At 45.3% G+C, this 12,503-nt stretch overlaps 1 protein-coding gene across 1 annotated transcript; it reads left to right on the forward strand.

Moving 5' to 3' along the window:
• Positions 1-4,623: 4,623 nt before the first annotated feature.
• HSPB6 (heat shock protein family B (small) member 6) lies at positions 4,624-10,367 on the forward strand. The gene is made up of 3 exons (XM_020813291.3): positions 4,624-5,056; positions 7,461-7,583; positions 9,814-10,367. Exons 1-3 carry the CDS (start codon positions 4,859-4,861, stop codon positions 10,006-10,008), a joined length of 516 nt encoding a protein of 171 aa, XP_020668950.3. The 5' UTR covers positions 4,624-4,858; the 3' UTR covers positions 10,009-10,367.
• The last annotated feature ends 2,136 nt before the right edge of the window (positions 10,368-12,503 follow it).

Genomic DNA, 12,503 nt, shown 5'->3' on the forward strand with positions numbered 1-12,503 from the left:
GTCTCTGAAACATCACCGGACCCTCTGTGGTTTCAACTACTGCAGGAGGCAAAAGGTTCCTGGGTTGGAAACAAAACTCTTTTTGCAAACAGAATATTCTTTTGAAGCTTAGTACTTATGAGAGAATGCCTTGATCTGACATCTAAAAATACTTCTCATCTCTTTTTAAAATGCTTTTGATTTATTTGTTAATAATGTTAATCTACTGTAACAACAATACAAAAATCCGTAACACCTTAAAGACTGTTATATTTTAATGTGAACTTTCATGGACAGGTCAACTTCTTCAGATATATAAAGAGAAATATAATAAAATATGGACTTCACAAGTAAAACATTCACGCTGGCTTTGAGATTCAGTCGTGTATTGTTGCCTTTCACATATGCAATAATTTATGACCTGTGTTTGGTGTTAAATTCTTTTGGAGACTGGTTTGTAAACACTTCCACAAGAGAAAGGAAACCAAACACAAGACAAGAGCAGAAAAATGAGGGGAAGGAGTGTTTGTGGTGCTATAAATGCCAACTGTGAGCAGTAACATGATTAAAGGAGACTGCAGAGGAACAATGCATGTTTTACAGAGAACATTAACAGTTTTTACCTTTGAGCCTTGTACTAAAAGATGGGTATGCTAGTTGTGAAGTAGACAACTGCATAGGTAGTATATTTGATCATGAGTTAAGAAACCCTGACTTATATTTATGATGAGTGTCCATCATGTGTATATATATTATTTCAGCTGTTTCCCTCTGTATTCTTGTTCTGTAATGTTTCTTTTTAAGAATGGTAACTTTCATATTCTGTGAAGAATGTCTTGGTAGAACTGAACACCAAACACAGGTCATAAATTACAGCACGTGTGAGATGCAACCATACACCACTGACATGTTTTACATGTGAAGTCCATATTTTAGTCTCACAAAGACTGTGGCAGAAAGGGACAGTTTTGCTATGACTGTATTTCTCTCAATATGTCTGAAGAAGTGGACATGTCCACAAAAGTTCACATTAAAAAATAACAATTAGTCTTTAAAGTACCATGGGTTTTTGTCTTTTTAATTTTAATTTTTAAAATATTAATATTATTTTTTTCTTTTAATTTTGCCTGAAAAGCTTGCACAGACTAATTTGGCTACCTCTTCTAAATCCACCAAGTTGCTCAGAGAGCCATGCTGATAAAAAAGTCAACAAACAAATGGTTTGAATAAAATAGAAAATGAACAACACAGGATTGACTTGCATAAACATCCTAGCAATATTTAGACCAGTTACACCAGTCAGTTGCCCCTGAGGTGTTATAGAAATGGTTTTTTCTGTTTTCAAGAGAGTGTCCGTTATGATGGAAATCCAGTAGTCCTTTGGAAAAACAATTTCTTCTACTGTAGAGTAGGTCTGCTATAGAGGATGCTGAGAAGTTGATTTAGCAGCTTTTTTGGAAATAATGGCACACAGTCATTTGCTCTATAGGAATTTTTTTTTACTTTAAAGGCACTAGAAGATTCTCTGATTCTTTTGCTGCATTAGACTAAGATGGCTACTTACTTGGAAATCTTGTACTGTATCTTCAAACACCTTGCAGATGACATGACTTTAAAAACAGGTTCCGCCTTCCCCTCTTCCCTTTTTCCTTTTCTTTCTGGTGAGATCCTGCCTGATTAAAGGATCTGGAGGTCTTAATAGGTGTACAGTTTTTGCACCCTTTTATGTTATTGAATAAAAGTATGACCTTATATTTGGCATTTTTCTCAGGGTCAATCCTAAGGCTAGAAATGTTAGCTTTTTTTTTACTAACACTCTCAGAATCTGCAGCCACTGTGGCCTGTGGAGTTCTGGGGGTTGCAGTCCAACACAACATACCCCCACCCCCACCACCACAGCATTTCCAAGTTCGGTATCAAACATGGCTAGGCCTGATTTTTTTAAAAGCCATCAAGTAAGTGTTTCTGAAGTAACAGTGCTAGTGTAGCTAACTGTTGTGAATATGAGGGCTTAGTTTTTGTCAACCCGTCACTTCTGTGGGACTGGCCCAGTGAGCTCAGAGTTCTGCCCGGGGGGGGGGGGGAGCACAGCCAACAAGTAGCAACAGATGTAAAATAAAACAGGGATTTTGTGGCTGTATAATCACCGAGAAGAATCATCGTTATATTTAGCTCTTATTTCATGACCAGGAACACGTGTCCCTAGATGTTAGATCTCATGTACCATCAGCTGAGAGGTGAGAAACAATGGAAGCTTTCATTCTTTCTTTCTCCCTACCCTACCCTGTCTTTCTCCTAAGACAGGACCCAAGGCAGCTTACATCATTAATATATATAAAATATATATAAAAGCTAAAATCCATAAGTATACAAAATTAAAACAAAATTAAACAAGTATTATATTAAAACTGGTAAATAAAGTCAATACTAAAAACATTTTAAAGCAACAGAGCACATTCAGAACATTCTGGCAACACATTCCAAATCCTTGCCTTATCTACTAGATTTTAGGGTACAAAGCAACCCATGCCACCCTAACACCTGCCTTGCAAGGTAGGACCTTGTTTTTATCCCTCTGCTGCAGACAGGAGGAGGCTGAGGTTGAGGAAAAGCAGCATGCCAAGGCCACTCTGTGGCACAGCTGGCCCTAAACATTGTGGTTGTGTGGCTTGTTCATAAGGGCCAGTAAGTGCTGTCCAGCTCTGTCCTCTGTAGAGTCCTCTCCTGCCAGCCTTCTTAGCAGGGAGCCTCTCATGTGAATGCTTGTTTACCAGCCCCCATGCAGGCCAGAGAGGATGTCTCCCTGTGTGTGCACGGGTTTGTTCTTACAATGCAAAACTAATATTACAATAATAGTGATATGTTTGTTGCTCAAGGGACGTGGTGGCGCTGCGGGCTAAACCGCAGAAGCCTCTGTGCTGCAGGGTCAGAAGACCAGCAGTCGTAAGATCAAATCCACGCAACGGAGTGAGCTCCCATCGCTTGTCCCAGCTCCCGCCAACCTAGTGGTTCGAAAGCATGCAAATGCAAGTAGATAAATAGGGACCACCTCGGTGGGAAGGTAACAGCGTTCCGTGTCTAAGTCGCACTGGCCATGTGACCACGGAAGATTGTCTTCGGACAAAACGCTGGCTCTACGGCTTGGAAACGGGGATGAGCACCACCCCCTAGAGTCGAACACGACTGGACAAAAATTGTCAATGGGAACCTTTACCTTTACCTTGTTGCTGATAACTATGAAGATTAATAGTATTGGGGCAATATTACTCATGAGCTGATATTTCTCATACAAAAATGGCACAATCTTTTCCTTTAAAACAGGGTTGCAGAAGGTGTTGAACTTCAATATCATTAGACTGCAACACTCATCAGCCTTAATTAAGACAGTCAATGATGAGGGAGGATGGGATTTGCACTCCAGCAACATGAGACAGGCCAAAGATTCATCATTCCTGTTACTCAAAGAAAGGCGAATGTGGAGCCTTCTCAGCACAGCCAGGTGTTCTGACGTACGGCAGTTCCAATGACAAAGGAAATGATGGATACTTTGAAAGGAAATCTCTACCTGGAACAGTGCACCTTACATTAGGTGTGGGTTGGGCAAGAGCAGAGATCCAGAGCTTTCTGAGGCTTTTCTTTCTCTGCCAGTCAGTATTACATATTTTGTCACACCTCTGACTCCTGAATGGAAGGTTTACAGAGATACTGAGAACCAAATAGACTGAACTGTTGTAACCTACGGGAGTTGATTTACAAAGTGATGTATGCCTCCCTGGTATGACTTTTCACAAAGGACTGCGGCATAGTTTTTATAGGCCCTGCAAGTGATGATTTAGAATAGATTATATCAGGGGTAGGAAATAGAGCTCTCTGGGTGTTCGACTGCAGATCTCATCAATCCTTATCACCATAACCAGTGGTGAAGGATGATGAGAGTTGTAGTTCTAGAACATTCACAAAGCCACATGTCCCCACACCAGTATCTGGTGACAGGGGTCATGACTAGGTAATATTGCATCTAGAGTACTTCTCACCATACATTTTGACTCGTGAAACGTATTGGACCCCGGTGAGAACTTAACCGGGATCCAATACCCACGCTTCTGAAGTCTATGGGAGAGATTCTCCATTTCAACCGTCTATAGGCGCGCCCTACACGCGCATCTGCCCCCAGTGCACGTTAATGTCTGAAAAGGGGACAATACAGTACTAATCCTGGGAAGACGCGCTACGTCATATTCCTTCGTTTGTAATAATCACTTTTTTAAAAACGCCTGCGACAAATTCAAACATGACGTTTCCTCGTGAGGAGCCCCGTTTGCCCCATCTGGTTTGCACCATGGAGTTGGCCGGAATGTGCCCGGGGGCGGCCCGTTCAGGTCTGGCTCAGAGCCAGAAAGGTGTTTTTTTTGTGTGTGTGGGGAGGTTTTGTAGGGGGGGAGGAAAGCGATCAGAAAGAGCGAGAAGCGGGGCGAACCTTCCCGCCAAGGCGCGCCCACAGAGCGGGAGGAGGAGGAGAACAACAAATCCTGTCAGAGGCGGCGACTACAGCCCTGAGGCGGCCGAGCCTCAGACACGCCCCCCCGTCCTGCCCTCTCGGGCCAGCCGATTGGGCCTCACGTGCCAATTATTTGGGTGCGTCAAGAGAGGGCGGGGCCCAGGCCACGCCCCCGTCCCGAAAGCTCCGCCGTCTTCTAGCGGGTTCCGAAGGGGGCGGGTCCGGGTCCGCGCGGGTTATAAAAGGCACTGCCGCCGGATCGACGCGCAATCGTTCTCCCTGGTCCGCGAAAGTTGAGCTTTGCAGCCTTGGTCTCCGAGAGAGAAAGTGCGCAGCTTTTGTGTCCGAGAGACAGAGAAAGTGGGCTCCACCATCCGCGCCATGGACATCGCCATCCACCACCCGTGGCTCCGCCGCCCGATGGGCTTCCCGTCGCTCTTCCACCCCATGTGCCCGGCTCGCCTCTTCGACCAGAGGTTTGGCGAGGGGCTGCTGGAGAACGAGCTGATGTCGGCCACCCTCTCCCCCTTCTACATGCGGATGCCCAGCATGCAGATGCCGGAGACGGGGCTTTCGGAGGTAAGGCAGGGGGATGAGCCGCGCAAAACGGGAAGGGAGGCGGGTCTCGATTTTTGCCTAGGCTGGGGCAAGAAGTCTCTCCCCCCCCCCGAGCCTGTGCAGAGAGGCCTGGAGAGCCCCTGCAACAGGTGGGTGGGTGGTCGCCTTTCGTGGCGCGGTTCAAGGAGGGGAACGCCTTTGGTCGTGGGAAGGGGGCGCTGGATGCGTGTCGGGTGTTGGGAGGAGAGAAGAAGCCGGAGGGGGGCGAGGGAGCTCGCGGAAAGGTGCCCAGGAGAATGAGGAGGCTCTGCTGCCTATTATGGTAACATTCTCCAGCTGGTCCCGTGGGGAGGGCGAGGGGGGCACCGGACGGACAATACCAGCTGGGTTGCCTTGCACGGTTTGTTGGGAAAGGCCTGGCACGCACCCCTTGGAGACCCCCCCCCCCAGCCCTGGCACTTGCTAGGAAGGGCACACTGTCCTGTCCAGTCTCTGAGTTGGCTTGGTGGTGAACATATTTGGTCCTGTGCCAGGATGGGGAGCTGGCTTCTGGCCCCACAGACAGATCAGGTTCTGTTCTCCAGTCCAATAATAATACCTATTTTTTTCAGTAGTGTTCTCTCTTCCTTAGTTCTCACAAATATATTTTCCATCACTTGCAACTTGATCCATTTCAATACTTTTTCTAATTAGTCATTGGTTATATCTATACTGCACCTTTCTCCCCAGTGAGCACCAGGGTTTTGTAGATGCCTAGCCTGCTTCCCACTGCACTCACAAAGGCCCTGTGACGTATTTACAGGAGGAGAATGTGTGACTGGTCTAAAGCCAGCCTCCTGGTTTCTTGACTTGGGGGGGGGGGGGGTTAGAAACTTGATTGCCTTTGTCCAAAGCCCTGTAGCCACTTCGTTTTCTTTTAACTGGAGTAGCTGGGAATTTAGTCCTGCATTGGTGGCCAAGCTAAGTACGTTGCACCATCTGTCAGTGCCAAGATTTTGCTAAGACAAGATATATTTTGGGGAATGTTGCAGGGGTGCTGTGGATACTTCTCTGCATGTTTCTTTGGCCCTGCAGGGACTGAACCTGCAAACCTCTGCATGGGTAGTACATACATGCCTTAAAGCATGCATGTTGCACTGTGCTGTGGTCCTCTGCCTCTTCCTGGGCAATCAAATTAAAGCATATAGACTACATTAAATAAAATCGGCAGAAAGAGTGTTGTATGATGTTTAACTTAATGGCTGATGGTCCGAACCCTTCAGTTAGAAACTCGCCTGATCAAATAGCTGTGTAGCTGATGCTGCTGCATGACTCAGTTGTACATTCTGTTTCCATTTTCTCTGTTGTGACTGTCTTCCCCAGCATGCTTTACCCCACCCTTTGGCAAGGCGATTGGACACAGTGTCTGTTTCTGTATACAGTGGATCTATATATAGAGTGGTGCTAGCCACTCTAGATGGGGGGAGTGGAATTACCCACCCACAAAAATTCAGATGCATACCTTGGGAAAAATTAATGTTTTTATCATGGACTTTAGGCATTTGCACTCGTAAGTGAGTGGTGCCTGCACAGAGCTGCCTGTTTTGAAAATTTCTAGACAGAAAGCTTTGATCATTACTTCATCCCACCTTGCATGGTCTAAAAAAAAGTTGTCAGGTTTGGGAACAAGTCTCATATCTAAGCATTTGGTGTTTTAGCTGTTGGTGGGGAACATGGTTGTCCAGCATTTGGGAACTCAGGTTGGAAGAAGTTGGGCCTTGTGTGGTCCCCAGAAACCCACCCACCCTCAGTTTTAGCTATTTTCAAACTTGGAGGTTCCATACATTGTGGACTACAATTCCCAGAAGCCCTGAACTTTGGCTGTGCTAGCTAGGACTTCGGGGAGTTGTAGTCCTAGAACTCCAAATTTGGGAACCATTGCACTAAAGAATTAAAATTGTACTTCCAGAAGCTGATAGAAAATGAGATTCTCCTTTAAAACAACAGCCCCCTCCCATTGTGGGGAAAAACTTTAAGGGGGGCAGGTTCTAGTCACTTCTCATTTTGTTTCTGAGAATCATAGTGCATTGGGTAGGGAAAATTGCCCCCTAAACTCAGCTTCACCAAATGATTGTCTCTTTAAGTAGTTGGGGCTGCCAGTGGTAGCAGACATGTTGGTGGTGGTATCTCGACATTTCCTGTGCGTAGCTCAGTCTTCTATCTTCCAGGTACATTGGATTACAGCTCCCACCATTCTCATGCCAAAGAGATGATAGGAGATGTAGTCTAACATGAACAGAAAGCACCAGGTTGTGATGATCTAATTGAGGATTGCAGTTAGAGTGAAGTTTCCTTGGTGGACAAACTATATTGCTGCACTAGACAGGTTTGGCAAGGGTGCAGAATAGTAATTAAATTGTGATCTGAGTTTTCTTGTTGTCTCCAGGTGAAGATGGATAAAGACAAGTTCTCTGTGATGCTGGATGTGAAGCATTTTTCACCAGAAGAGTTGAATGTGAAGGTGGTGGGTGACTACATTGAGGTTCATGCCAAACACGAGGAGCGCCCGGTATGTTGCTTTGAAAGTACAATATGGTAGTTTAGTCAAAAGAACTTTATAGTCTTACGTGGTAGCAAGTCCTATTCAGGGGACACCTTCTCCCTCCCCATAAATGTGTCTGTGGTCAGACTAAAATGAGTCCAGTTTATATGAATCATTTACCAAAGGCAACCTGGAAAGATACAGCTTACAAAAATACCTGAAAATATTTTGGAGAATTAGTTCTTGAAAATCTTGACTGCAAACACTCATTTTTATCTTAACAGTTGTCCTACTGCAGGAGTAGGCAATCTCATTGGATGTGTCTGACTTTAACCTTTACTGGCACGAGTTAACCTATCCCTTCTCTGTACTAAGGAGAGTATGATCCTTGGGATGCTGGATCTTTTAGGTCAGAAGTTTATAATGAGTCAGACAAAATGCAGGTCTAGTGCTCATCCTGAGCAGGTGGTAAAACTTGGAAAGCTGTCAGAGTTTTAAATTTCCCCCAGTACTCTCAAATGCTGCTGCATTGAGGGACATTTTGGTGTGGAGACTGTGTCCCTTTTAATTGCAAGAAGAGACTGTTAATGCAGCATTTTGTCTGTGAAGTTTCAGTTTCCCAGAAGCGAAAAGTTGCATCCTGCCTATCATTCCCCTTTCTCTCAAGGTGGCAGATGATCTCCCAGTCTAAGTTTCTGCCTTTGGGGAACTGTCAATTTCATCCTCTTTGGTCAAATCATGCCACTTTTCGAAATTATGGAGAGGCTTTCCCCAAAAGCCTGGGAGCTGGGCAGTAGGATCAGGTCTAGAACAGGTTGTGCTGCCCTTTGTGTAAAAGGTTTGTACGGAGCTCTGTGCTGGATTTTAAAATCCACCTTTAAAAAGGCACACCATTTGCTTGTGCAGATGGAGAGATCCGGAAATTAAAAAACTTTTGAAAGCAAAGAAAACAGGTCAGCAAAGCTGGAGAGAAAGTTGAATAGATGAGCAGGCCAGCCACGCTGTTCAGAAAGAGGCAAAACAAAATCGGCCAGCTGGTGGGACTGCTGTGGAACTGGGGGGAAAATTCAGCAATAAGGCTGTTCAGGAAAACAAAGGGATCCCATTCAAATCTCTTCTGAAAGCTTAGTCAAGGGGCTTGAATGAGTTCACTTAGATTACCTTGCCCAACAGTCTCTTCCAAATGCTGCCAAGAATGCATTAAGCAACGGTTGGTTTCAGAATGAGCGAGTCTTTCCAGTGGTCAGTTTTCTCCTGGGGTCCGGCACCATTATAGACTGCCACACTATCCCAATGTTGCCACAGAAGGCCCTTCAAAGAATAGGATTTGAGGTACCTCAGAGGAAAAAAAAACCCACACACAACATAGAGACCGTGCAATCAGGGTAAATAAATCGTAGGACAGATCAACCAAAGTTTTAAAAGAATCCCACTCCACCCAACAAAACATATACCACACAACCCAACTGCTTAACCCGGGGAGGGAGGAAAGACAAACACTCTTTATATGATCATATTTGCATTCAAGCATGTTTCACAAAAAGGAATTGCATGAATAACTCTGGATGTCTGTGGGAATCAAAAAGAAGAAGAAAAGATAGACCATTGCTTGGCAAGCTGCCCTGACAATGCCAAGCAGCAAACAGGACACGCAAAGACAGGCCTAAGAGTGAAGAGTGTCCCACCTCTTTTGTGGATGGGGGAAGAAGAAACTCGAATGGGGGGGAGCTCTGGGGCAAGAAAACTGTCACCTATCCGGCTGAAAGGGGGTGTTGTTTGGTTCTGCAAGGTGGTCTGACATCTAATCTCGCTTTGGAGACCAAAATGGGGGAGACTTTCCCCCCTTAAAAATATGCCTGAAGCTCCAGGGTACATAAGGGAGCTCATATGCTTACATTGAGCACCATAAAGAAGCAATTAACCAGTGTCCTTTCAATGTTTTTTTTTTCCGTTGACTTCCTTTTTTCCTTACTGGATGTTTCTCAAATTGTGTTTTGTTAATTATAAGTCCGTTTTGGCTGGGTATTAGGATTGGACTCATGTTGAAGCTCTGAGCAAGTAACAGGGGATGGCCTCCAATGTGCCTAAATGTTAAAATGTGATTTATTATTCAGTGCATATGCCCTTGCGTTTCAATAAAACAGCTTTTAACCTAAACAATGAGACGTGGCTGATGCTGTCTGATCTGCTCAGCTGAGTTGAGAAAGGTGGGTATGTCTTACTAGGTGCTCATCTGTGTCTGTTTCTTTTTCTCCAGGACGAGCATGGGTACATCTCCCGGGAATTCCACCGTCGCTACATGATGCCAAAGGGAGTTGATCCTTCGAAAGTCGCCTCAGCCCTCTCTCCGGATGGAGTGCTGTCCATCACAGCACCTACCACTGGCCAAGCTGCGCTGGAGCGCAGCATTCCCATCAGCCGTGAGGACAAGCCTGCTGTCGCCGGAAAGTAACCAGGCAGCGACATGCATGTCCTTTTGCAATCAGTTCTGACCAGAAGCCAGCATTGTGGGCCTCCTCCCCCCTCACTTTTGGAGAGTGGTCTGACAGCATAGACTTTCTTGCCTTTAGGTGGTGATCTTTCCATGTGGCTTCCCTGCACTTGCTTAGGATCTTCCCGGGCGTAGAGATCAGGCCCATTATCATCTTCTGGCTTATGAGTCCCATTCTGCTCCTGGCCTACTTCGTATTGTTGCACATGCTAAACTTCTTGGCTCTGTATAAATACAGATACTGCTGGCATAGTCATGTGTACTTAAAAAACAAATGTAACTTGATGTATACTTGCCAATAAACTTGAATTTACAACCTTTTCAATGTATGTGGCAAAATCTATGTAGTGTGTTTGTTGGTGGAGGAAGCTTTTAAGTACTTAAAAAATGGTTTAGCACTCCCTCCTGATAGCACCCTAGGATCATGCAGTGTGCCCAGGGATACACAGGTGGTGGCCTGTAGCCCCATCAGCTGCACATGTTCTGAGATTTTGGTTGGCCCTTCTCCCAAGAGGCACAGTGGAGATTTAAACTGATTCTGTAGCCACACAGTCCAACTTCCTGATCTACAGTATACAGTATATAGTAATAATACCCCCTTGCCCTTAAGTTAATTTTGACTAATGGTGGCCCTTTCCAGAGTTTTCTAGGTAGAGAGTATGGAGGAGTGGTCTACCATTTCTTTCTTTTAGGGCAGGAATGTGCCACAGCTGGCACTCGGAGCCCTCTCTGTGGGCAAATAAGCCATAACTCACAGAGGCTCATTTGCAAGGTGCCGTGGACTCCAGCCTCTTTGTTCCCCATTAACTTGCTTCTGTTGGGGAGAGGGAGGGGCTTCGGTGGGGGTGAGGCCACAGGTTGTGTGGCTGGCAGCTGAGGGAAGGTTCAGAAGGAAAAGGCAAGAACCCCCCCCCCCCCGCCGCCGCCTGCCAGCACAGCAGCAGAACAAAGGAGGAAAGGTCCTCTATTGATAGAGAAGGATGCGTTTCAGAAGCACATGCCCCTCACCTGCTTCCCAGCCCTACCCACTCCCTCCTCTGGCCCCACAAACCTAACCCTTTGTGGGCGGGGAAGGCAGGCGAAGCAATGGGCTTTGGCCAGGCTTTTCTGTAGGTGGAGGAGGGGGTGGAGAAGAGCTGGCGGGGCCACATTGGGAGGGCTGTGCTAACCAACCCCGAGCCCAGAAGTTAATGCAAGAGCAAGAACCTCATCCGCTTTGTTCTTCCCAGGGCTCTCTGAAACGCATGTTTGCAGCCTCCCTGAGCCCAGGTTGCATCTCACAGAACTGTGTACGTGCACAGCATCAAAAAACATCAATCATCATCATCATTTTGCTCCAGTTGAGAGTTTTCCAGATGCTGCGCAGCTTCCTGTAAACGACAAGGGTGTTATTGGAAGAAGGACTTGGTCAAAGGGCCCGTGGCCCCAGCTTGCTCTCTTGCCTTTCTCTGCAACCCTCATGGACCTCTCCTCGCCCCACTTTGCTCCGATAAACCAGAACTTGTCTGAAAATAATTTGGATGTTCAAGTGTAGCTTTTTACCTGTGCTTTTAGGGCGACCAACCTTTAAAAAAAAAAGATAATAATGATAATAAAGTGGCCTCCAGTCAATTCTGATCCCTTTCCAGGAGTTTCTTGGTAGTGAGTACTCAGAAGTGCTTTTCCCTTCCCTTCCTCTAGGGCAGGCAAGGGCACCCTGGGGCTGTGCAGCTTGCCCAAGGCCACCCAGGCTGGCTCTACTTGCAGGAGGCCCAGTGGGGAATTGAACTCCCAACCTGAGTACCTAAACCACTGAGCTATGGATTATGAAGGTCAAAAATAAGAGCAAGTCTCATTTAAAGATGACTAGCATTAGATCTACAGTACTTTATAGAAAAAGTACCTCTAATCCAGGTTAGATCAAGATTGTTCTAAAACAGTTATAGGAACAATACATATATTAAATTGTTTTTAATCTTGTTTTTAATCTTGATACATGGTTAATTGTTTTTAATATGATTTTTATATAGTATTTTAAAACTTGTTGATTGTTTTATAGTTTTAGTTGTCAGCCACCTTGGGCCACCTATGGGGAGATATGCATTATATAAGTAAAATAAACCAACTAAACAGTCCCATTACCTCCCTTTCTTTGGACATATGCTTAATTCTTGGCAAGGCTTGGTTTCCCCAAGTGCCCTATGTAATAAAACAGCTAATTTTAAAGCTAATTTTCAAATGCAGTAGTTCTTTATTCATCTATAGAGGCTCATTTGTAAGGCAAGCTTAGCTTTCTTGTTCATTTTGCTCATCCTAATACAGGTTGACTTTTACTAATCCAACACCTGTAGAAGCAGGGAAAGGTCCCAGAGTAAGGCTTGCCCCATACAATTTAAGTCTGGCATATGATCATATTACAAGTTGAGTATCCAAACGTTTGTATACATTACCTGGCTTCAGGCTATGTATACAATTTT

Source organism: Pogona vitticeps, chromosome 9 (assembly GCF_051106095.1).
Source record: "Pogona vitticeps strain Pit_001003342236 chromosome 9, PviZW2.1, whole genome shotgun sequence".
Taxonomy (NCBI): Eukaryota; Metazoa; Chordata; class Lepidosauria; order Squamata; family Agamidae; genus Pogona; species Pogona vitticeps.

Excerpts from the sequence above, each read along its gene's own strand:
- HSPB6 (XM_020813291.3), top strand. The coding sequence starts at position 4,859 with ATGGACATCGCCATCCACCACCCGTGGCTCCGCCGCCCGATGGGCTTC. Across the intron at positions 5,057-7,460 it reads CGGAGACGGGGCTTTCGGAG|GTGAAGATGGATAAAGACAA; the intron begins GTAAGGCAGGGG and ends TGTTGTCTCCAG. Across the intron at positions 7,584-9,813 it reads CCAAACACGAGGAGCGCCCG|GACGAGCATGGGTACATCTC; the intron begins GTATGTTGCTTT and ends CTTTTTCTCCAG.